The 26,510-nt window shown below is 34.8% G+C and overlaps 1 protein-coding gene across 3 annotated transcripts in view; it reads right to left on the bottom strand.

Moving 5' to 3' along the window:
* Positions 1–3,983: 3,983 nt before the first annotated feature.
* The window catches only part of BMPR2 (bone morphogenetic protein receptor type 2), a 124,452-nt gene continuing 101,925 nt past the window's right edge, over positions 3,984–26,510 (bottom strand). For all 3 annotated transcript variants that reach the window (XM_037523855.2, XM_054699994.1, XM_037523857.2), the window contains exons 8-13: positions 25,489–25,649; positions 24,690–24,837; positions 19,742–19,878; positions 9,923–10,095; positions 5,952–7,234; positions 3,984–4,627 (exon numbers count right to left, since the gene is read on the bottom strand). In XM_037523855.2, the coding sequence (XP_037379752.1) occupies positions 4,377–4,627; positions 5,952–7,234; positions 9,923–10,095; positions 19,742–19,878; positions 24,690–24,837; positions 25,489–25,649 (2,153 nt within the window). In that variant the 3' untranslated portion in view covers positions 3,984–4,376. The remainder of the gene's footprint in view (positions 4,628–5,951; positions 7,235–9,922; positions 10,096–19,741; positions 19,879–24,689; positions 24,838–25,488; positions 25,650–26,510) is intronic.

Raw genomic sequence — 26,510 nt, 5'->3', positions numbered from 1 at the left:
TTTTCTCTTTTTTGGGAGCCTGTAGAAAACTGTTCTTTTGATAACATTTGTGTAACTACCTTATGATTTGCCAGATTTAATCAATAAAGGTGTATACTTAGGAGAGGATCATGCAAGGTCATTTTGATGAACATTTGCATAGTTCAGAATCTAAAAGTTACAATGCAATTTTATCTATGCAAACTGACAGGAAAAGAATGAATATCTAGAAATATTCCAGTCTAAAAAAAATATTCCAGGGGTGTATGTGGACTAGAATAACTGGTCTAGAGGATCATCTAACATGTGTGTACAGATTCTAACTTTAAAGAGCAAGCTTGTAAGATAAAGTAACATATAAAGTAACCCATGAATAGTTGTGTAATAACAACCAGCATATAACTTGCAGTAAGTTCAACATAAATTATAATAGGTTATATAGAAATATAATGTAATCTCAACTAGCCCCAATGAAATATTCATTTCTATAAATGTGAAAAAAAGAAAGGAAGTTTATTGATGTATTTTTCCATCTTAAATTACTTTGGAGAGCTTACAAAGAATTAAAATCCTAAAGTGGCCAACCAGGTATTTCATTTGGTTTTAGAAGGCAAAGCTGAAAATATTTTAGATAAAATTACTTGCCAAATTTTTACAATTTCCACTGATACTTGAGTGTTCCTATCTTTCTTTAATTACTTTCACATTCAGAACTAACATACATTTTCTGGAACAAGTGGATACATGTTAGAAGCTATACAAAATGCTTTATAAAGAGAACATTTAAAAACCTTGTAGTCTTCCTCAATTAGTTATCCTAATTAGCAAATTTCCTAAAGTCACTAAAAGCAGAAATTTTCAAGATGGAGTCAAGGATTTATACAATTCAAAGTTCATGTCAAATTTATTCCTCCAAATGTAGTATGGAATCAACTTAGGAAAAAGTATCTATTCACACAAACCAACTTCACTTTCTCCTTAAATTTTACTTTACCTTAAGTTCTGTACTGTAACAATGTTAGTAGTGAAAAGAAGTGAACTGATTTTAATATTCATTATGGCAATGTGAGGTTGAATTTTATCTTGAATTAGTAATTATTTTTCAAGTAACAATCAGCATGTCTGTCTACACATCTTCTTATGTTTGCCTAACTTCTAAAGTCATTAAGGTATCTGGTTTGGTTTATATACAAGCCACAACTGTGCTGAAGTATAATGAATAAATTCTTACAAAATGCCAGTACATTACACATCCTATCATACAGGTGTGTAGGCAGTATGATGTAGATGAAAGAGATGTGGAGAGGCAAACTTAGTGTGAGATCCCAGCTTTGTCTATTACTAGACATGGGTTGGGCTAAATTACTTAGCTTCTCTTAGTTCCAGCTTCCTCATCTGTAAAGAACCAATATTAACTGTAATCTTCATATGGTTATTATGTGGATTAAAAGAGAGAAAATATGTATAGCTCAGTAATCAATATGTAGCAAATGGTCAATTAGTATTATTTCACTTTCAATATTTTATACACTGATAATGGGTTTTTCCTTCCTACTTATGTAATTTAAAAATGGGGAAAATTTCTTTAGGAATTATAATTATTTTTATCTAAACATAGTTCAAAATACATTCTTTCAATGACAGTTCTAGCATATAATTAGGACAGTTATGGGAATTATTACTTTAGCTAGTATGATTCTTCTAAAGTTCTAATTCTATCTAGAGAAAAGAATTTTGATTTTTTTATTAAATATTTTACTCAAAATGATCCAAATGCTTTTCTACATGCAAAATTTTGTGATAGCAGTTAAATATTAGTTTTAAGAAACATTTATTAGATGAATAAATTTAGCAAGTAATTTAACTGATTTATTGTGTTAGCATGTATATTACAGACTCAAGTAAATCATTTTGATGTACAATTTAACTTAAAATGTATTGACATGACTTACATTTTCTACTTCTACTTTTTCAAGAGTCTACTAAAAAAGCGGAGAGAGGAAATTACCTTAAACATGCCTAGATGAAATAGGAAACTATTAGGAATTCTTTAAATTGTTCTATTAATTTTTAAAATCATTTTATTAAAAAAAAGATTGGAAAATTTACAGTCAACTGGCCCAAACACAAAGTAAAGCAGAATGTAAGATAACTCTTATTCTGTCAGGAAAGGATCAGAAAGACCTTAAATGGTCATTTATCCTCAATGCTTCAAATTGGAGAAGAAATGTAATTTATTTAACCCTAAATGTTTTACAAAAATGTTTGAAAATAATACCCAGAAATGCAATTGAGAGACATTTAAAGGCAAGTAAATTAAGTGAAAATCAATAATTTGCTACATACATAAAAGAATTAAGTGAAAAAAAGTTTATGCCAGAAGCCTGAAAATAAATTAAGGGTGTGAATCAAGAGAAAGGCCAATAAAACAAAAAGGTGAGGTGAAAAAAACTGAAAATCCTGGGCACTAGTAAAATAATCGTAATTGTAAGAATTCAAAACTCTGTTCAGCAATCCAGCTAAACAAATGTAAGTGTAACAGCTATCTCATAAGATCACAGAAGATATCAAACAAGAAAAGGCTTATATATAAATTAAATCACAAGTATTTTGGATGGCAAGTTGGGAAATTTAGTCTGCTGTTATCTAAATTATAAAGACAGAAGAATATGAGTGAGAAAATATTGTTCAGGAGATAAAACCCAGTTCAGGGGATTTGGGAATCTGTAACTTCTTCTTAATTTACTATATCCTAAGAGAATTCTTAGAATTTAATTAATGTCTACTAAGTACTCTGAGAATCTGAAAAAAATAAGTGAGATCATCAGTTTGCAAATTGATAGAAAATAACTTGTGCTTATAAAAAGTTCCTTGTTGACACAAGTGCTTTATTTAAAAAATAAACATGCAGAAGTTATTATTTTAGAGATGGTTAAAGCAGCAAAGGAAACTAACAAAAATGATTTGAAGGATATAGAACACAAACTCGCACTAAAAGTTATATGCTAAGGAAAAACTATGTGTTGTTCACGTATCAAAGGTCATGTGAAGATTATGTGAACAACCTACAAAAGAAGAAATTATGAAACAGGATTAGGGAAGAAACACACAGTTTTGAAAAAAGAGGTAAGTCTCAGTCTAGTCAAAAAAGCTAGGTTTGGCAGCAATCCTTCCTTTGGTGTGCCAGTTGAATAATTTTTCCACACAGTGTTTTAGGTCATGGGGAGAGGAATCATTTTCAGATAAAGTCACCAGGCCTTGCTTGGGAAGGGAATAAAAAGATACTATTGGTTTGAAAGTATGAATTACTTCTGAACTTATTTTGAACTAAAAACCGTATTTGAGTCAAAAATGGCCTATTCAGAGAAAAAAAGTCTGTAACACTATATTGTCTTAACCAACTACCTACTTACAAATTCCATATAAGTATAGCTCTATAAGTTTTCTGATAAAAATGTGCTTCTTAAATAAATGGATATGGAACAGAACATACATACAAAAATAAAATAAAATGAAAAAAAAAAGACTAAATTTGATTTCCTCTACTTTGTTCTATGCTCTCTTATAAAATTTCCAAAACCAGAGTCAAATATGTTTATTAAAATGCCTGGAAGGAAACAATTAGGATTTGGAAGGTCAAAAGAAATGGCATTTCAAATTAGGTTTTGGTAATTCCTTCTTTAGAGCCCTTTGAGACAATGTTTCTGCACTCTCCATAAAGAGAGAGAAGGCAAGAAATCAGGTAGTTGTTTTCACCTGTGCAAAATTCACTGTCATAGAACTGACCTGCCAAAAGTGTGGGGGACGGGAGAAAAATGTTCATATTGTGGAAGAATGTGTGCTGTTAGGAAGAGAGCTTGTAAGAAAGCTTATTTGTGGCCTATGGACTATTGCACATTTAATCAAAACACAAGAGAAAAGAATGTCCAACAGATATGTACAAGAAGGTATCAACATATAAACTAGCTTGTGCCCAGAAATAAAACATGGATACCAGACACCACTGCAGTCAAACCTGTCTTAATTTGCTTCTGTTTTAATGACCTTTAGAAACTGGTCCAAACTGATTATCAGCAATACATTGTTTTTGCTTTTTTTTTAAAAAAATATTTTGAGACCACTTTTGATACACACACATATAATTCTGTGGTCATAACAGACAAATATAACTTTAGCAAGACTAAATAAAAGTGCAAAACTTAAAAAAACAAAATTAAAAAATATGGAAGCATAAGCTAAATTTTTCTGCATAGCTGAAATCTATTTAAAGCAAGTCCTTGTGGCAGGGGTGGAAGGGGGTACTGACAGGAAGATAAAGCAGTTTTGTTTTGTTTCAATATCTTCTGCACATTTAAATGATGCAAAAAATAACTTCACTCCATAGGCTTGAAAACATTTCACAGACAGTTCATTCCTATATCTTTAGAGACCATGGTTGTGGCAGTGCCTCCTTCTGCAAGGTAAACGGCGGTGCTGGATTTGGAATGAACTGCCTTGTCACTGCCATTGTTGTTGACCTCACAGTCCAGTGGTTCAGTGGAGATGACCCAGGTGGAGGGGCGCCACCGCTTAAGAGAATAGGGGGTTTTCACACGTTTCTTGATCTTTTCACCAGATCCTGATTTGCCATCTTGTGTTGACTCACCTACTAAAAACAAAGTACAGAAAAAAGAACTATATGTCAATTAAATATTAAGAAGCAAAGAATTAGGGTTGTATCTTGACAACAGGTCAAACCAATGTCTGCAGAAGGTGCTAATGGATATTCTTTGAAATTCATGATGTCGGGCAATATTTTACTAAGCAAAATTTAACCAACGTATTGTTGAGATACTTAAAGCCCAGTGTTTTTATAACTGCTTGAATTATTCTACAGGGCACGTGAGAAATATAGATCAAATACAAAAAGCAAAGAGAAGAGAAATGCAAAGTTCTCAGTTATATCCTCAATCCTTTGGTTACTGGTAGATATCCTAACTGGCAAATTCAGTTAAGCATTCTACTTAGGGGTCAATGTATGCAGAGGCAACAGGCATATAATATTTTTCAGAAGAATGACAGAAATTCTAGAGGACAATTTCCTTGTAATCCCCTTTTCCTATACTGGTATGATGTTTCATTGATAAAACCCTGCCATATGGGTCTGCAAACTAGTCTATAATACATGCCACTCAAACAAGAGGTTAGATTCTATTGATTGATTTCTGGGAGCTAAATCTCTTCAATACATTTTGTAGTCCTTGCCAATGCTACAAAACATAAATTTTTTCCATCAGTGTAGACAATCTACAAGAGAAAAAAATCATTTGTGATGATGACTCTTAAAGATTTGGTGAGTTCTCCTTTCTTGTGTTATAATCTCTTTGGGGCTAGAAATCAAGCGTCGAGCTATTTGTTTAAGTTGCTGTGGGGCCCCTGGCACAATGCTATAGGAGACATAATTTGAAAAAGATGACACTAAAAAGTAGAAAACAACTCGACAGTTTCTTCAGAGTGACTTTTCTGAATTTTCTCTGAACTTTGAATAGATCAGAGAATAATAAACTTTGAATAAATCTGAAAATTTATTAAGGTTAGTCTGATAAAATCTAAATGTGTGTATATATAATAGATACTAATATGTGCAATAAACTATACTGGCATCATTTTACTTGGGATTTCTAAATTGGTATTTACTTGACCATTCATAGCAAATATGTGAGATGCATTATAAACCAGCAGCTACATAAAGCACATATTAAATTGACAATTATTCTAATTAGCAAGACATTGAATTTTTATCATCTACAATAAAAAATTACTTTTTTCTTTATAGTTGTCTAATTACTTTTGAGGTCCAACCAAATGGTCTGTTTTATTTCCAAAGGTAATAAAGGTATATAACTACTACTTGAAACATAATCCGATTCTAAGTAGTCACTTAAGTGGTCTCTAGAGACAAGCAGAAGAGATTAAATGACCCCTCCACTTACACTGCATACTGCTGCCATCTAGGACATTTGTAGCTGAAAGATCCAGAGAATTAGGCCTCTGTGCTCTTCTGGGCTTTGATGGTCCTGGATCTGCTACTGTGCTTGGAACACCCTGTGTAACAAGAACATCTTGCTCTGAACATGGATTACTGTTGTTATTATTGGAATTAGTTCGGCCACCCTCCAGTGGCCGCTCCCTCCTGTCCACTAGACGGTCCAGAACACCTTCATCATGACCAGCCTGTTGTTCTCGTCTCAGTAAAGGTTCATGCTCATCAGGGCTGGAATTAATATTCAGCCGGGTGTCCTCACCAATAAATTGATTCTGCAGCATCTCCTGGGCCCTATGTGCCACTGTGTTGGCTATCTGGCCAGATGGTACTGCCCCATTGGCATACTGGGTAGTGGCAGCAAGGGAATTAACATTGTGGTTTCTACCTGCCACACCATTCATGGTGACTGTCACCACATGAGGTTCTGCAGCATTGATTGTATTCATCTTGGCAACTCCAGTTTCCACTTGTTTTAGGTTTGATTTGTGCTTGCTGCCAAACTTCAGCCGGGGTTCCTTTGTTGAATTTTTGGTGTTTAAAGGCAAACTAGTAGGTCTCTTAGGAAGGTTCTGTTGCTTGGGGAGAGGATAGATCTGAGCAGGTGGGACATCAGGAATTAAACATGCTTGGCCATTTGCAGCATGTGTGAAGTCCTGCTGTCCAGTCACTTCTACTGCAAGCTTTATGAGTGGATAAAGCAAGCTAGAACTGGTACTGCTCAGTGGGTCTGGCCCACTGAACTGCTTGAGAGAATGCTCCATGAGATTCTCATCGGAACTTTCCTTAAGGTTCTTATCAACTTCTTTTGGGTCCAGCTTGTTTGTCTCCAAGTCTTCTTCTGTCAGTTGTAAGCAGACAGGGGTTGGCCCCATTGACTGTGAAACATTTGTGGCATGCATATTTGTTTCATCTGGATATGGCATCTCAGATATAGTGGTCATGCCAGTGCTAGGAGTGAGGCCAGTGGTGTTTGTGGTTGTTGTGTTGGTCGACAGGCTAGTGACACTTGTTTCAGGGCTAGGGATTCGAGCTTGTGCTTGCTGACGTTCATAGTTAATTGAGTTTCGGTTCTTTTCCCCTAGAGTCAAAGGTGTGCTGGACAATGAATGTTCAGAGGAAATATTCTTCACAATGCTGTCAGTGTGATGAAGAGAGTCTTCAATGTATGAGGAAGACGAATAATCTGGATAAGGGCCAATCTTTGGCACACGCCTATTGTGTGACAGGTTTCTTCAAAGAAAGAAAAGAGGTGTCACATTGAGAAAGTACATTTATGGCAAACTAACTCTCCCAGTTTAACACCTCTGATTTTAGTGTGTGAACTCCTTTTTATTTTATTCCTAACCCACAATTATTCTAGAGGTTATTTAAATATTCAAATCAAATATTCAGCGTCAATAACTTTCAAATGATAATTTAATATGATTTGTCTATTGAAATTTAGATATTTAAGGCTACTCTGAATCTAAATACTACTTTTGTAGATGTCCTTTATTTTGGTTCACATGAGTTAGTTGAAAAATCTCCTCTACAGTTTCTTTAACATTACCAAATATATCTTTATGAACCGCATATTTGCACAGCCAAACGCAAAGCTTCATGACAGGAGGAAGGATGGTGCACCTTTCTTCTGCACTCTCCTAATTCTAGATACATAGTTATCGGTTTAATTCCAAAGGCCAAATGATAAAAGGAACATAAGTTTTTACGTTGTTCTAAAGTGCTTCCACTAAGAAGCACAGTTTAACAATGGAACATATCTTTCTGGGGTAGACCAAAATGAAAGTGATAAGGAACAATGTTAGACTCAGGAAAAGGATCAAAGATTCAGAATTTTTTTCCAGTTATCAAGAGTTCTTTAGAATTATCTTCACACTTTGAGAGTGATAATTCTTGCACATCACATTGTAATGTATTTATGTTACTTAAAATCAGGTTAAAATAAAAGCCATGTGTAGCTTTAACTAAAACATTAACAGATACAATGTTTTAGGAGAAAAGCAGCAGTCAAAGGAGAAAGTGCTATGACAGAAAACTGATGAAATTATGAGGGGAATGACAGGGAAGGGATGAAGGAAAAAGAGTCAATTGAATGAAAAAAGAAGCTAAGCAGTCATGGAGTATGAGTCATTCCACATGTGATGAACTATGATTTAGGCGAAGTCATTTAGCAATGACTAAACATGAGAAGAAACATAAAGGGGACAGAGCCGAATGTCAGAAAAGGCAAAAAATGGCAGAGCAAGGGAAAACATCAAGGGTTTTTCACCCTCCAGAAAAGTTTGAAATCACTTAAAAGTAACACTCTTAAGAGAGGTACAAATAGCATAATGGAGCACATGGAGGAAAAAAAAAGATAAGGGGATATGGAAGCAAAAGATTGTTCTCAGTATGTGCAAAGTGAAAATTATATTTAGACTTGTTCATCTCTACCTTCCTTGATTTGTTAATATAAAAGGAACAAAGGTTTATATGTGAAAGCTAATTCAAGATTGTTGTTAGAAATTAGGGTAATAGGGCCTCCCTGGTGGCACAAGGGGTTAAGACACAACCTATGAACCTATCCGCAGCCAATGCAGCAGAGTTCAATGCCCAGCCAGGAAGCTAAGCACATGGCACAGCAGACCTCTCTTGACTCGTCCACTGCTGCTCCCCTCAGCAGTATATTTCAGTTGATCTGCCTGTTATGTTCCCCACTCTGTCTGGTGAATCCGCTCATCCTCCCACACCTCTGACCTGTACCCCAGTTCTTGCATGCATATATAAATAATCTTAAAAAAAAAAAGAAATTAGGGTAATAGAAAGTAGCAAAGAAAATTATTCAAAAATCAAGTGTATTTTTATCTCAGTTTTCTCTGGTAATTCTTTCCTGGATACTTTTCTGAAAAATTATAACAAGTATTGGGGCCTCCCTGGTGGCGCAGGCAGTTGAGCGCAGCATTGTGAAGCTGTCCACAGCCTCTGCAGTGCCTGTTCGATCCCCGCCAGCCTCAGAGCAACCCACATGGCGAGCAGATATCTCCTGTCTCGCTCGCTGCTCCCCTCAGCAGTGTATTTCAGTCAGCCTGCCTGTTCTGTTCCCCGCTCTGTCTATGGTGAGTCCTCTCACCCTCCCACGCATCCGGACTGTACCCCGGCTCTTGTATAAATAAATCTTTAAAAAAAATTTTTTTTCAACAAGTATTACATAAAGTGACAAATTTGTGGGATGACTTTTTTCCCCCAAACATGGAACTAAGAAAAACACATGATACAGTTTGAAAGTTCCAAGTATTAGAATTTTTTTAAAAAAGCCCTTTATTTAGAACAAAAATCAGAGTTCTAATAAAGAAATGTTTCATAAAATAATGTCCATGGTAGAATAGAAAGACCTTATGAGTTGCTTTCACATAAAAGCAATAGTAGTACACTCTGTAAAGGGACACTGGAATATGAAGCCTGGAAAACTTTGCCTTTAGATACATAGACAAGTTCATTCATTACATTTCCTATATAAAAAAATAAAATAAACAACAACAACCAAAAGGCATGAGGAAGAGGAATAACGGACAAACAAGATTCTATCTTTCTATCTATCTATCTATCTATCTATCTATCTTCTTTATTTATCCTTATGAACTTCTAGAACTATGAACATGTTTTACTTTTATTATTGGGGGATGTAGAACATTAACAGAGAAAGACTAAAAATAATCCCTTATACTGTATCTATTTCAGATAGAAAACAAATTCCATCTTGTACTTACACCAAACAAAAATCTTCAGTAAGAATGGAAATATTTAAGAAAGTTTACAACATTCAATTGCATGAGTTAATTATTATACTATTTGACTGATTTAGTAGTATTTCTTTCCTGTTCTCTGTTTGGTCTCTGTTTTCAATACTGACTGATGGACGCCAAGCCCCTCAATTCTTACCGTTCATTCTGCATAGCAGTAGACATTGGATTGACTGTTGGGCTCACAGATTTGTTTCTTTCCCATATCAACATAAGTTCAGCCATCCTTTCCTCAGCACACTGTGCAGTAAGCCGAGCTTCTGCATCCTGGTCCCAACAGTCTTCGATTGTCTCTTTGAGTGACCTCACTGCCTGTAATAAAGTATATGACAAACAGTGAAACCTTAAAAAAAGGACTATTTTTCAGTGACATGAACTAAGAGAAAAATCAATTTTCTTTAACCAATGTTTTACATAGTCACAATAAAACACTGCAGATGGCAAGACAGCTATAAAGGGTCACATTTCGGGCCTCTCTGGTGGCACAAGGGGTTAAGGCACAGTGCTATGAAGCTATTGGTGGCCATAGTAGCACGAGTTCGATCCCCGGCCAGGGAGGTAACACACGTGGCGCAGCAGACCTCTCCTTTCTTGCCCACTGCTCCCCTCAACAGTGTATTTCAGTCAATCTGCCTGTTCTGTTCCCTGCTCTATTTCTAGTGAATCCTCTCACCCCCCACACCTCTGGCCTGTACCCCAGTTCCTGTATGCATAAATAAATCTTTAAAAAAAAAGGGTAACATTTCTTCAAAGGTGAGGAGCAGGGAGGCAAGCAAGTTTTAATTTAACTCCTTGGACAATTATTGTAAGAGTAGGCAGTTGGAACATGTTACATATGTTTAATAAAGGCCACAGACTTATGCCCTTATTTATAGCAGTTATGTCAATCAGTAGCCACTAATTCCACTAAAACCAAGTTTTGAGCTTAATGGAATTTTGGCATGAGGCTATCTTCAATCTCTAGGTGAGTTTGTTCTCCTTTACTCCTACTAATGAATGCTTTGTTTCAACTATAAAACTTAAAGGCCTGGCATTTTCTTCTTTTTTTAAAATACTACTTCAACAGTAGTATGAAAAGCAATATCATTATCAGAGAGATCAGTAATGAACAAGTTTCCCTTTTGGAGAAGGTTGATTTAAATGCCCTTTAAGAAAACAAATTTTGTACACTTTCATGTCATCCAAAATCCCTTCAGATTTTTTGGATTTATTTTTATTTAGTTTTAAGCTTTACACTTGCTCTGACATTCACACTTCTTATGCCTGTAAAACACACACTTTTAAGAAAGTAAGGCTAGAGTTGCCAGATTTAGCAAATAAAAATATAGGATATCACTTAATTTAAATTTCACATAACTAACAAATAATTTTTTAGTATAAGTATATGCTATATACTTAAATCCGGATTTTTTCTGGCAAGTCTATTTTAGGATAAAGTTCTTGTTAGCGATCTTGGTAACATTTTTAATGTTTCCTAATAATTTGCATTCTGTGACAGGCAAATCTGAACCGTGGACCTGTAGGAAATCTGATACTGTTCTGGACATATGCTCACTACATCCTGCTCCATGGCCCATTCTTTGCATTGTCTTCTTCTCTCTGTTGGTTCTTCTAAGCTGCCTGCCTTAGTGCAGGAAGCATGGCTGGTTCCCTAATTTTTGCCACAGCACAGAACAGAGTATATCTTTGAAAGGGAACTTTATATTGAATTGTTAATTCTATTTTAATATGCTCGAGGCTCTACTGAGTTAAATTTAAAATTCAAGCAATAGGGACCTCCCTGGTGGCACAGGGGTTGAAGTCTCAGCACTATCAAGCTATCACCAGTCACTTCAGCACGAATTTGATTCCGGGCCAGGGAGCTAACTCACACGGCGCAGCAGACCTCTCCTGTCTCGCCTGCTGCTCCTCTCAGCAATGTATTTCAGTCAGCCTGCCTGTTCTGTTCCCCACTCTGTCTCTGGTGAATCCTCTCACACACCCCACCCCCTCCACACACCTCTGACCTACACCCTAGTTCTTGTATACATAAATAAAAATAAATCTTTAAAAAAATAAAATTCAGAGGAGGGATTAAGCCGAAATAAGCGGGGTGGGAATTGTATGGGGAATATAACCAAAATGAAAATGCATACATTGTGCAAAAATGAAAAATGATGTAAGAATTATATAAAATAAAGTAAAATATATAAAATAAAATATTTTAAAAATAAATAAAATTCAAACAATAGATATAGATATTAGTTGACCTGGGTTCATTTAATTAAATAATAATCATTTAGCTCTCCAAATTTGGGAGATCTTGAAGAATAGCTATTGGTCATTGGGAGTTTGAAGGCAAATGTTATCTCTTTGAAGTAGAAGTTTGACATTTATGCTAAAAGCACAATTGATTCTTTTATTGGTTCTAGTCATGTTCTAAGAAGTTGCTGTAAATACTAATTTAGTGAACACTGAACCACACTCCTAGGGTTTAAAATAAAGGGCTAGGTTCCTGTGAGTCTTTGGCCACAACAGTTTTGTCAACTGATCAATTCATAATCTTAATTTATTTGTACTTTTGTTTATAGATACCTTTTAAAAATATATTTTCAACTTATTAACATTGCACTCACAGCCTGAATAAAGCTAATCTAGCACACAATTTCCTTTTCCATAAGGCGTATGACAGCTTTCCTGTGCTTAGGAATATTAGAGAAAACTTCAGAAATACCCTTGGAGATCATCTTAAACTGAATCACCAACAAAAAGCAGAAAAAAATGTGAATAATGAGGCACTACATAAATTGCAACTTGAACACTTGTTTACAATATAAGGGATGAAACAAGAAGGCAGAGAGCACCGGGCTCAACCTCAGCTGGGAACTTGTGCATCTGGTGACTCCAGATGTTCCTGCTCTGCACACAAGCCATGAATGACTGTGAAAATATTTTGAGTATTGACTTTGAGATTAGAAACAAATTTTAGCAAGTAGTCAAATTCCAAATATAAAATCAGTGAATAATGAGGAAAGATTGTATATTATGGATTTAAAACTGACTTGGATTTGAAGATAATAGAGGAAATTCAGGAATCAATGATAACTTTTTATGATAAATACATCTCTGGAAACTAGTTATACCTTTACTGCAGTGGGTTTTGTAATAGTTTGGCAAAATGAATTAGTTCCAAGTTATAAAACAAGAATTTTTTCTTGTTCTTTTTTTTTTTTTTTTTTTTATTTGTTTGTTTGTTTGCTTTGTTTACACATGCACTGGGTACAGTCAGAAGCGCGGGAGGGTGAGAGAATTCACCAGAGCCAGAGCGGGGAGCAGAACAGGCAGAAGGACCGAAGTACACTGCTGAGGGGAGCAGCGGGCGGCAGGAGAGGTCTGCGCGCCATGCGGGACCCTCCTCCGGTGGCCGGGGAGCAGCCGGGGGATCGAACCGGCGCTGCAGAGGCTGCGGGCAGCTTCGCAACCCAGCGCTCAACCGCTGCGCCACCGGGGAGGCCCTTTCTTGTTCTTTTGAAACAATATCAAACTTACTTTCCCTGACCTTGACATGTTGAAGAGTATAGGTCAGCTACTTTTTTTCAAAAGATTTATTTATTTACTCATGCAGGAACTAGGGTATAGACCAGAGGTATGGGGGATTCACCAGAGACACAGTGGGGAACAGAACAGGTGGACTGACTGAATTACACTGCTGAAGGGAGTAGCAGGCAAGACAGGAGAGGTCTGCTGCGCCATGTGGGTCAGCTCCCTGGCTGGGGATGGAACTCGTGCTGCAGTGGCTGCTGATAGCTTCATGGTGCTGACACTTAACCCTTTGTGCCACCAGGGAGGCTCTAGGTCAGCTACTTTTTAGAATAGTTTTCAATTTGTATGATGTTTTCTCTTATTGGATTCAAGGTTTGTTCTTTGGCAGGATAACACAGAAGAGATGCTAGTATTCTCTTCACTGCATCTTATTATGTGGCATATAATTTTGTTATCTCCCATTACTAGTGAAGTTAACCTTGATTACATGATTGAGTTGATGCCTCCCACGTTTCTCCACTTGTAAAGTTCTATTTTTTTCCTTTTACATTCAACCTGTTTTTTTTTTTTTAATAATTTCACTTATTGTTTTGGGGAGAACTCAAAGCCCCTGAAAATATCCTATGCTGTATTCATCTTTTCATCTACTAGTTTAAGCATCTCTTGGTGGTCCTTAGCTGATTTAATTATTTCCAAGGTGTTACCAGTAACAAGAAATTTTAAAAATGATAGTAAGTTCATAATAGAAATATGGACAAAGGGTACAAAAATAGGAAATGCAAATGCCTTAGAAAATATGTAAATATGATTAACCTTATTCACTATGTTTAAGCAGTACAGTGTAGTAGTTTGAATATTAGTTACAGCTTTATAGATAAGACTATCAGCTCAAGTCAGAGCCTGACTTCAAATATGGGCTCTATTACTTATTAGTTGCAAATTAAAACAAGATCCATTCTTACCTATTACATTAACAAAGATATATAAAATTTCATAACACAAAATGCTAATGATAGAAAGGCAGGCCCTTGCCTTGCTTGAGTGCCACTGATTTGATGGGTAAAGTGTCAGTAACAAATTTTAAATGAATATACCCTTTGATCTAGAGATACTACTTCCCACAATTCCATTCCTAGATATTTAGCCCCAAAATACAAAACACTAACTTGAATGCATGCCTATATTTATTAGCAGCACTATTTATAATAACCAATACATGGAAAAGTGCCCAAAAACAGATGAGTGGATTGAGAAAATGTGGTATATCTACACATTGGGATAGTACTGAGATAAAAAAAGGTAAACGCCTATCATTTGCAGCAACATGGATGGAGCTAGAGGGATTATACTAAGTGAAATAAGCCAGAAGGAGAAAGATAAATATTGATGATGTCAATACAGACACCATTCAACAATTTGTATGTTGAACATAGAAAAACCAAATAAAAGGTCAAAGACAAGCTTTAAACCAACACTTCAAAGCTGACCAGAGATACTCGGCTTCCAGAGGAGGGGAGAGAGAGAGAGAGAGATGGGAAGGGAAGGGTGGGAGCATACAGTGGACTGCTATGGATAACTATGGGTGCTTTAGTTATGGTGACCATACCTGGGGGGGAAATTCTATACTGTCAAAACACTAGCACAGATGTAAAACCAAAAACGGTATTTCACTAATGAATAAATTAATTTTTTTAATTGCAGCATATTCATTCAGTGGACTACTACTCAGCAATAAGAAGAAATTTCTTGATAAACATAACAATATATATGAATATCAAAGTAATTATGCTATGTGTGAAGGAGTCAGAAAAAACAGGACATAATTACATTTAAGTAAAGTTCTAGACAGTATAAATTAATCTCTAATGACAGAAAGTAGATCTGTCTGGGGATTAATGGAGAATGGAGAGAGGCAATTGGGAAGGAGTACCAGGGGGCACTAGAGAACATTTTGGGGTCAATGACATGTTCACAATCACAATTGTGAGGGTGGTTTTATGCATGTATACATATATATATATATACACATATATGTTAAAACTTTTCAGACTGTACACCTTAAATATGTACAGTTTGTTATAGCTCAGTTATATCTCTAAATATTAAAATTTTTTAAAGGAAACAAGACAGAGAAAAATATAACTATGCAGGCAAAAATCAGATGAGTGTTTTGACAGGAGATTCTAACTCCAGAAATATATAAATAATGATAGCTAACATTTGGGCAGATGAAGTAATGGGGACATCATTATTAACACTGAAGAAGAAAGATAAGCAGGAAAAAAAGATAGGAAAGAAAGATTTTTTAAATTTTTTTCCTACCTAATGACAGGAAAATACATATTGGGGTTCACACATGGGTTCTGAAATCAGTTTAATGGGTTGATAACAATCCATTTAAAACAAACAAGTATTCTATTCTGTAGTCTCCCAAGAGGAAAGGAAAGGGGAGGAGAGGGAAGGAGAAGAGGAAGATAAGGGAGGGAAGGGGAAGGTGGAGAGGGGAGGAGAGAATGAAAGACCAGACCAGACCAGACCAGGGTGTATAGTAGGTAATAACATTAATTATTATGTTAGGACACTGCGTCATGATGTGAACTTGTATTTCTTGTATTTGTGAACTTACATTTCTTAATGTAGGTTGTATAAGGAAAAAAATAGGGCAAATGTGGAATTCTAGATCACAGCAAAAATATGCAGATTTTATCAGGAAGAGAAAATGTGAAAGCTAAAATAAATATGAAAAGAAGAAATAGGTAGGTCTGAAATACACAGTACATTTTCGTAAGACTAGATTTATTGAGTGAAGGAAAAAAGACTAGAGGAAAACAAATGAACATAGCAATAGTTCCATTTTTTGGGTGATAATACATTAAGATAAAACCACTGAGCAAATTACAGAGGAGCCTTTAAGGGATGCTGAATGATTTACATATGAGAAAAAAAAACTATTTAAAAAATAAACTTGGCCTATAATTTTGTTTTGCCACCTTAAAATATTTTAATACAAAATAACAGCCTTAACCTGTATGTGTGACTGTTGTAATAGCATATTTTTACTGCAAAAATCTGAAAGTATAGGGAAAAAAGCTGGTCATGAATCCAGTATTTAGAAATAGTTATGGTTAATATTTTCATGTATTTCCCTTAGACTATTTTCTATACTTCTATTTTTATCAAGAAATTATTCTTTCCCCCTTTATTGACTGATCTATTTTGGTGTCCTTGGTAGCTTTTAAAACAAACTTTCACATCCATTAGTATTTGAAAGACCTTGAATTTTGTTACTACATTTTTTTTTAATTTCAGTGCAACTATGAAGCAAAAAAATCTTCTCTCAGAGGTAGCTATATTTCTCCCTTTACAAAATATGTACTAGCTATCTAACTCTAGTATTGGAGTGTCACTGCAGAGAAGCAGTTCTATTAACTGTAGCACATTAGATTTAAATGGACTTATTGGAAATGAACCAAGTATTATTTATCCCTTGCTGAGCAACCTAGTCTAAACTGAGAGTAAAACATTTTCAAGTAAATATGCCTATGATGCACATCCCATAATGGTAGTAGTACCAAGAGATACTTCAAAATGAGTCCTATTTCCAAGTTAAGGAAGATGAAATTACACTTGATTAAGTACAATTTCACAGAGAGACTTTTCTTTAGAGGATGCTCTTTGGTGAGGTTGGCACATCTAATGAAACTTATAAAGGATTCAACCTCTTACCTACTGTCAGGGACCTTTTAAAGACATGTCCTAGCTCCCACTACAGTAACTGCAGCTTTGAGGCAATCTGGGTATATGAGCATGGCAACAAGTCTTCAACTGCCTCCTAATTGAAGATTTCAATCTCATTTGAAGCAGAAGCCTTCCATGAAGGTAATCTGCCAATGATGACCAATGAAGAAAATATTCAATCTAAATCTATAAGGAAACACATAACATCTCTCTAGCTTCTCCCTGACATGCCATTACCCCGCATATGTCAAGATGAAAATAATCCCACATGACAACCTAAAAATCGAAAATATATAGTAAAATTAAATTGCTTAATGAATACTTTTTCATAGTTTAACTATAATCAAAAAATTATTTGTATAGTGTTATAAATCTAATTAACATCTTCACCAATAATCAGATTCCTATTACATTCTTTAAACAAGAACAGATTGCTATGGGAAAGTAAACAATAAGAATTTCTAGAAAATAGTTATAGTCATATAAATGACTATGTAAAGCTAAAAATTTAATGAGCAGATATCTACAGTGGTAAAGGTGATAATTAAATGAGTCATTTGAAATGTAAAGTTGATAAATCTTAAACAATATACAACAAAAAAATAGGTGGAAAATATAAGAAGAAAAACTATAAGAAGAAGAAAAAAGACCCAGAATGTCAGGTAATCGAGTATTTGTCCAATTGGAATTCCAGAAGGATGAAATAGAAGAGAGGAAATATCTTTTTTAATAATGTAAGAAATCTCTCTGAACTGAAGAAACTGCTGAATTTTTCAAACTAAAATACTGCCTAGTGCAAAGCAAAATGTGTGAAAAGGCCCACACCTTCCAGGTGAAATTTCACAATTCCAATGATAAAATAAAAGGCTTGTAGAGAAAAGGAAAGCAGGAGGATTTTTTAAAAAATGCAGCAATAGGATGAGACAGCTGAAATTGAAATTCTTATTGTCGGAATGCCAGAGGACAATAAAGTAGTGGTTTCAACATAGTGAGTAAAATGGTTCTGATCTTGTAACCATTACCCAGTCAAATCATTGTATTACACAAGTATCTGGGTAAGACAGAATCATCTTTGAAAGTACAAGGTTTCATAACATTTATTACTCATATACACACACCAATACACATTACTTAAAGAGTAACTTCATACAAAAAATTATTTATAAGAAAGTAAATGACATGAGATTTTTAAAATATCTTGTTTCTTATAACTTAGAAAGAAGAAAGATGACCGAAAAATCAAAAAAGAATCAATCCACTGATGATGACTTTTGCAACATTATTGCTCTAACTGCAGGGGCTGCTTAAAGTTTATTAACTAGTTTAGGATTTTTACTTCCTTTTCTGAGTCTGAGCTCAATACCTTTTTGTACCATAGATATTTACATCATCATAATTATGCACAATGTTTTTGTTTTATTTAAAAGTCATTCTCTGTAGACAAAACAAAAATTAATAATAGACATAATATGAAAAAAACTAGGTGAGAGATAACTTAGGAAATAAGATAAAGTATTTAAAGTCATAATAATAACTTCTAGAAGAGGAAATTAGAAACAAACACAAAATCGTCAGAACACTTAATAGGAGTTACTTCTGAAGAGAGTTGGTGGAGGTGGACAGTCTTTTCCTTTTCCATTTATGTTTTGATGTCCTACTATTTGATTTTGTTTGCTATACAGTGATCTAAATTAAAATCTTTAAAAAAAAATTGTTCAAGAAAGAAACACAGTGTAGTGTGTATGATATGTAGTGTGTATATCATATCATACAATTAACTATGAGCTAAATGGAGAGAAAGATCTACAGGTACTGATATGAAAAACTTCATAAATAAAAAACAAACCTCAGAATTGATAGTGGATAATAAGATGATCCTGCTATGTAACACAATTAGGAGAGAGGGAGGGAAAATATAGATGTCTTCAGTGTTGTGACAACAATTTACTCAAACGGTATTTCTATGAAGACATTTCAGTTTTGTAAATTGCATTTTTTTTAAAGATTTATTTATTTATTTATACAAGCACTGGGTACAGTCAGAAGCATGGGAGGGTGAGAGAATTCACCAGAGCCAGAGAAGGGAGCAGAACAGGCAGAAGGACCGAAGTACACTGCTAAGGGGAGCAACGGGCGGCAGGAGAAGTCTGCGCGCCACGTGGGACCCTCCTCCGGTGGCCGGGGAGCAGCCGGGGATCAAACCGGCACTGCAGAGGCTGCGGGCAGCTTTGCGACCCAGTGCTCAGCCGCTGCGCCACCAGGGAGGCCCTAAATTGCATTTTTAATTAGCAGAATTCTGAGACTGTACCTTGGTTCCTTTTCTATTAGCCATGGAATCTGTAAGTCTTGTATTAATTAACATTTTTGGTATCATTCTCAAGAGAAAAAGACTGAATTTCAATGTTTAAAATATTAGCATGCTAATTATTCTGGCTGTTATTCAACATGGCAAACATCAAATACATCAGTTAGTTTCTCTAAGTCATATTTTACACTTACGGAAAAAAAGTGAAACTGAACAGAAAAAGGACACTTTTTATACTGAAATATTTTTAAATGTATAACATAAAAATCAAGTATGTATGATTTCTGGCATTAGAGAACTCTTAAGAACTATCACCAGTCTATTTTTGCTTCATGTGACATTAAAACATATTCAGTTGTAAACCATCTTTTGAATAATTTAGCTTTTTCTTACCAGGCTATTTTCTTTCCAAGCTTCTGGGAACTTGGGTCTCTGTTTTTCCCTAGACACCAGAACCTGCATATCTTCAAAAGTGGGATGGTTTCCAACTTCTGTCTGAAAAGCCATCTGGTATTCTGGTACAGATTCACCTGTATTTTTTTTAAAAATTGAGTAAAATTTCCAATTATCATAAAATAACAGAATAGCAGAACCATTTCTGATTCCAAGTAAACAAAGAAATTATATGATGATCTTTTTCTCAAGCACTTGCAGGCATATTTGGAAATCCTAAAGGAGATCCTATTGAGGGTTTAATGTACTGTTAATATAAATGCTTTCTTTAGAATCATCTCTGATAAATGTCGATAAATGATTTTTTCAATGATTTACAGTTATTTTTAAAAGGTTTATAGTAATACTAAATGGGGAGGAGGGGATTATTATAAATTGTACTAAATACTTGACAATATGCCTGAACTTGGATCCCATACAGGGATGGGAGGTGGTGGATATGAGGAGAAAGTACAGGAATGAACATGTCTATAGAACCAAATATAAGTAGATGTATAGTCATCATGTCTCATTATGACATTGGCTTTATTACAGTCTAGCCAGAATGTATCAAATGTCAAAAAGTTCTATAATGGCCATCTGACCAAAAAAAATCAATATACTAATATTTTAAAAATTCCTCTTAACAAGCAGTATCTAGTTCAAGAATTTTTAAGTATCATAAGCTGTTCTACCCTTCCTGGACTGATAGACCAGTCCCATCACCAGTAAGCTGCCTGTGATGAGAGGCTTATAATTTTTACAAAATGTGATCAAATTAAAAATTATTAAACATATTGGGACACACAGTGGAATTCTGAGACCAGCACTTAGAAAACTACTGGTTTAGTCAAAATCTTGGCAAAGAACAAAGGAGAAATAAAGAATTTTCCTGTTCCCTTGCTCCTCCCTTTACCTCACTAAAAAGACAGGATAACTTGGAAGCAAGAACAAAATGGAGGGTTAGGCACTTAGGTTCTAATTGTGGCTTCATCTCTATCTTGGAAAAGTCATTCTGCATTTCAATTTTCCTGTCAGCAAAAAGATATTATCTGCCTTCCTCTTCTCATTCAAGTGAAAATAGCATAAGTTACAATGACCCAGATGAAAAGTACATTACAAACCATATAATTTAAGCTTTGCATATCAGTTTGAATATTCAGAAAAACCTATAATCACTTGCTTTCCACCAACATTAAAATATCTACAAAGATTAATTCTATAATCTATATAGCAAAGACCAATTTTCTTACACAATCTATAATTACAAATAATATTTTCATATACTCTAAACATTTAAGCAGATACTTGTTTTTGATCAATAACCATCAACATTGAACTTGAAGACAAAACTAAAGGATTATAATCATGCCAGTTACTATATCACCTTCTTCCATAAAACTTCAACCCATGCCATCTGTGAACTGTAAGACAGATACTAGTATATCTTATCTGTCTCTCTGAGGCATATACATAACACATATACATCGCTTCCATAGCGTAATTTATTATTCTTTCTTCAAATGATGGTTTGATAGAATAATTTAAAATTCACAATTTTACTTATTCATTTTAATCAGGACCCAATCGTAATGTGAAAACTTGCTAAACCGATATATGATTATGAGTAAAATGATATTAAGAATTATCAAATCTCCACTAAATCTTTATAGTTCTAATTGTTCAACAGATATTTAGTGCTAACAGTACTAGGTAACCGGGAATACAAAGATGAAAGTTAATGACAACACCATCATGGAGATACTTGTTTTATTGAATTTCCTTAAAACTTGGTAATCACTGGGTTACGCAAAGTAAATTTTGCAATCCCATTTATTTATTTATTTATTTATTTTTAAATCTTCAGGTTTAGAAAGTTTTTTTTTTTTTTTTAAAGATTTATTTATTTATTTATACAAGCACTGGGTACAGTCAGAAGCATGGGAGGGTGAGAGAATTCACTGAGCCAGAGTGGGGAGCAGAGCAGGCAGAAAGACTGAAGCACACTGCTGAGGGGAGCAGCGGGTGGCAGGAGAGGTCTGCGCGCCATGTGGGATCCTCCTCCAGTGGCCGGGGAGCAGCCGGGGATTGAACTAGTGCTGCAGAGGCTGCTGGCAGCTTCACAACCCAGCGCTCAACCACTGCGCCACCGGGGAGGCCCCCAATTTTTTTTAAACTGTCCAAAATAGATCACATATCTAAGTATGTCAGATACAATTCTGTTTCTCACTTCATTTACTACCTGTTAATGATGTCTCTAGCAATAACTTTTTAATCCCATTCTTGAATTACACTTGTTTTATTTTTTCCTCTTGCCATTTTTCTTCTTTATCCTTGCCTTTTCTCTGCTTACATAAACTACAGTATTTTACTCTTTCATTTTGATGTAAATACTTAAATTTGTTAATTTTACTATTTATTTTATAGAGAGATGGCCTTCATTACATGGTGTTTACATTGGAGGCATATCACAGAAATTAAAAAAATATTTTAGAATTTTATCATTATTATATGCTATTCTATAGGCTTATTAAAAATTCATGGGATCTATTTCTTCAACTTCCATCCCATTTCCTGTTTAAATTTTTAAAGTATCTGCTACCTTCTGCCTTCTTAATACTTTTCCTCTCTATGCTCTATAATATTTCTATCTCCTCTATTTCACAGAAATTCCCTCTAAGAATATCAATAACCTTCTCCTACTCAAACTCAAAGATGAGCTTTAGTACTATTTCCCTTTGGCCTTTCAGGTACATCTGTTGCTTTAAATCTTAGTTTTTAGGCCCTCCCTTAACCTAAGGGTTAAATCTCAGCACTATCACTCCTATGGCCTGAATGTGATCCCCAGCTAGGGAGTTATCCCACATATGGTGCAGCAGACCTCTCCTATCTAGACAATTGCTCCCCTGAGCAGGTATTTCAGTAGATCCACCTGTTTTGCTTCCCACTCTGTCTTTGGTGATTACTCTCACACCCCCACACCTCTGGACTACACCCCAGTTCTTCTACCAAAAAACCCTCTTTTAAGAAATACCTTTTGTCTATCAATACCTGATATCAGTATCAAGTCTCTATATTTAACTCATCTTTCTAATGTTAATCATTATTTTGCCTAAGTTCCTGGCTTCTACCCTCACTGTTATTCAGATCAAAACCACAGATCCCTTCTATTTTCTCTCCTACATGCCTCTTCTTTGTCCATTTCTATAACAAAGGTTATAGGGCATCTAATGCAAATAGTTATATTTTTATTGTGGCAAAATACACATAACATAAAATTTACCATTTTTATGTATATAGTTCTGTGGCATTGAGTACATTCATAATGTGGTACAACCATCACCACTTTCCATCTCCAGAGCTTCTTCCATCTTTCCAAACTCAAACTCTGTATCTACTAAATATTAACACCATGTTTCTTTTTTCTTTCTATTTCTATTTCTGCTATTTCTATTTCAATTCATCCTACACATCTGCTAAAGTAATCTTCTGCAAACAAGATTTGTCTTTCCCTTTTCAAACATCTGATACTGCTCTTTACTATTTATAAGATCAAAAGTAAGCTATTCTTTGAATGCAATAGTTGTTTAAAAAATGTTGCTGATGGCAATATACTAATGCTGATATGAGAACCATTTTAGTCAGCCACCTTCTAAAACAAAAAATTCTAGATTAGGATATACTTAAAAATTGGTGGTCAGAAATCAAAAGTTCCAAAGTTATTAAATATTAAATACTGTGATACGACTTCAACTGCTGTTATTTCTAGAAGAACATTCAACTAAGTGTATGGTAGTGAATACTTGTACCTCCAATTAATTGGAAAATATATCATAAACTGGGCCTCCCCGGTGGTGCAGCGGTTGAGCGCTGAGTTGCGAAGCTACCCACAGCCCCTGCAGCACCGGTTCGATCCCCGGCCACCGGCGAGAGTCCCATATGGCGCGCAGACCTCTCCTGCCGCCCACTGCTCCCCTCAGCAGTATACTTCGTCAATCTACCTTGTGCTCTCCCCTCTGGCTCTGGTGAATTCTCTCCCCCTCCCATGCTTCTGACTGTACCCAGTGCTTGTATAAATAAATAAATCTTAAAAATATATATATATCATAAATTAATTTTAATATATTTTAAAATTTTACAGTTTTTAAATTCTTAATGTTTTTAAAGAAAAATGTTTAACCCTACTATTAATTATTATTGAATAATTCCATTTCACAAATTGATTCAATGCTGTTTCAACTGACTTTCTTTTTTCTGTGTGCTCTTTAATGGTGTTATTCCTATAAAAGAGAAGCCATATCTAACAAATTATTTTGTACACCTCTAGAACAAAGCAATGCAGACTGGTTGTTAGTCTAAGAGTTTATATGACAATAATGACAGTGATGTAATTCAGACACAAAAAAGGAAAAAAATTATACACTCATTTGACCATTTCAAGTAAGCCTCAAACAAGCATTCACATTAAGATGAGAGTTATTTCGTTAAAAGGAAGACAAGGGAGAATAAAAAATGGGAGGGGGGGGGAAGAGAAGGGTAGAAAAGGGTACTTCATTGCCTCTAATTCTTTTTTGGATCAATTCAGGAAACACTGTTATTAGTGTAATTTGTCAAATGCTCAGACATTTTATAAGGAAAATAATGGCTGCTAAAGCAGAAACTGATGTAATCACTGTCAGATAAGCAATTATGAACAAATAATTAAGCTGTACTCACATACAAACTTAAAGTTCTTCTTAAGATTTTTTAATGCACATAGTTCTGCTAATAATGTTTCTGAACACTAGATGGCAATGACCTAACAGTTAAAATGACGGTAAAAACACACGAAAGCTGACTTAATTCAGATAAGGAGATAGAGCAGTTTCATTTCAAAACCTATACCAATTGTTGACAGGAGTTTTCTTACCTGGGAAGAGATCCGTACATCTCATAAATATCTCCCAATAGATTAGTCCAAGTGCATACATGTCTACTTGTTTCAAAGCTGATTCGCAGTCCCTCAGGTTCACTGCTCCTTCTAGAACTTCCGGTGCCATATATCTGATTGTACCAACCTGAAAAGTTAGAATGATTATTTTTCAGAAACAAAAATGAGTATATCCTGAAAGGTACATATTTCATGTCAATAATATATCAGCATATTATCTGACCATAAGAATGTTCTTAATACTTTTGTATCTGATTTTTCATCCATAAATTGTCTTTCCTGAATAAACTGTGATAAATCTGTCCTATTAAATACCAATCATCAGTTAAAAGAATGAGCTAGACATTTCTATGTATATCAATATAAAAAATATGTGAGGAAACTGCACAATATGTATACCATTTCACATTTTTTTAACTCACAAAAATACATGTATGTATAAATATTTGTATGTGAATGCAGAGAAAAAAGTCAGGAAGAATACATTCCACATTGTCAGAGGATTAGCAGAGGGTGAATGTCCTGTCTCAAACTAGGTGATCTTATCTTTATTGCAAAATCAGTTACTACAAATTTCCTCTGAACACTTCTGTCAAAATGTGCTGAAACGGCAATGATTTCCATAACTTTATGTAAAGCTCTGCATTTTTTAATTTTGTAATTCCAATGTGCTATAATTGGCAACATATAAAGATAATTTCCCTGAGTAGTTAGTGTATTTTTAATGTAGCTTTTGTTTTCTAAGTATGTCACTGTGATACCTTTTGTATAAACTTACCTCACTTATGGCTGCATTGTCTTCCTCCCCTGGACGCACCAGTCTATTTCCAGTCAGTCTCATAGACAACCCAAAGTCACTGATAACGCAGGTTCCATCATTTTTCACCAGGACGTTTCTACTGTTTAAATCTCGATGGGAAATGGCAGGTTTATAATGATCTGTTTGGATAATTTCAAATATATTAATGCCTAAATAGCACTATTGGACATAAAAGAAGCATAAGCATGCAGGTAATAAGGACTATACAAATAAAGAAGATAGCTTTTTTGTTCTGACCACTGAATTTCTAATAACAAAAAAGGACATAAGAAATCAAAATTTCAATTCACCATACAATATATTATACAACGTAACTCCTACTGTGTGTATATTAAGCTTTAAGCATTCAGCTGAGACTAGTAGCCAACATGCTGCTTTTTAAAAAAATTCTAACATAGGCTTGTTTTTTCCCCCTCATTTCCAGTGCAGCAAAAATGAGGCAACAGAGAAAGGAATGTTTGGCATAAGTAACAACAAAAAAAAGTCAACTTGTCTAAAATAAGTATCAATTAAAAACTGACATGCCTCCAAAATTTATACATAAATCTTATAGATTACTGGCTTAACAGATCAAACCTGTGACAGAGCACCCCAGTTCTGCTAAGATTTAGTCATGTCTCTGACCCCAACTCAGTTCTTCAAATTAAACTAGGAATAGTTTTATAATGGGCTAGGAGAACAAGTAGAAGAGTTGCTATCTCTCAATAAGGTAATGAAAATCTGCTTTCTGATTTCACAAAGAAGTACTACTGTACTCATTCTATTACTTGTTTATCAGTAGACTATAAGCTCCATGAAGGCAGAAAGAGAATGCTATAGTAAATGCTTGTTGACTGGAAGTATGTATCTAACCTAAGCCCATCATCAAAAACATAGTATTTTCTTTTCTTTTAAGGAAATCTTACCTAAAATGTATATTAGAATAATCTATAGCTTTTGAAATAAAAAAAATTCTTGGTACAATTTCTGGTATTTAAAAT

This window comes from Talpa occidentalis, unplaced genomic scaffold (genome assembly GCF_014898055.3).
Source record: "Talpa occidentalis isolate TD23 unplaced genomic scaffold, MPIMG_talOcc4v2.1 talOcc4.3, whole genome shotgun sequence".
Lineage (NCBI taxonomy): Eukaryota > Metazoa > Chordata > Mammalia > Eulipotyphla > Talpidae > Talpa > Talpa occidentalis.
Note: the sequence above shows the minus strand (reverse complement) of the source record. Positions and strands in the feature narration are given on the sequence as shown.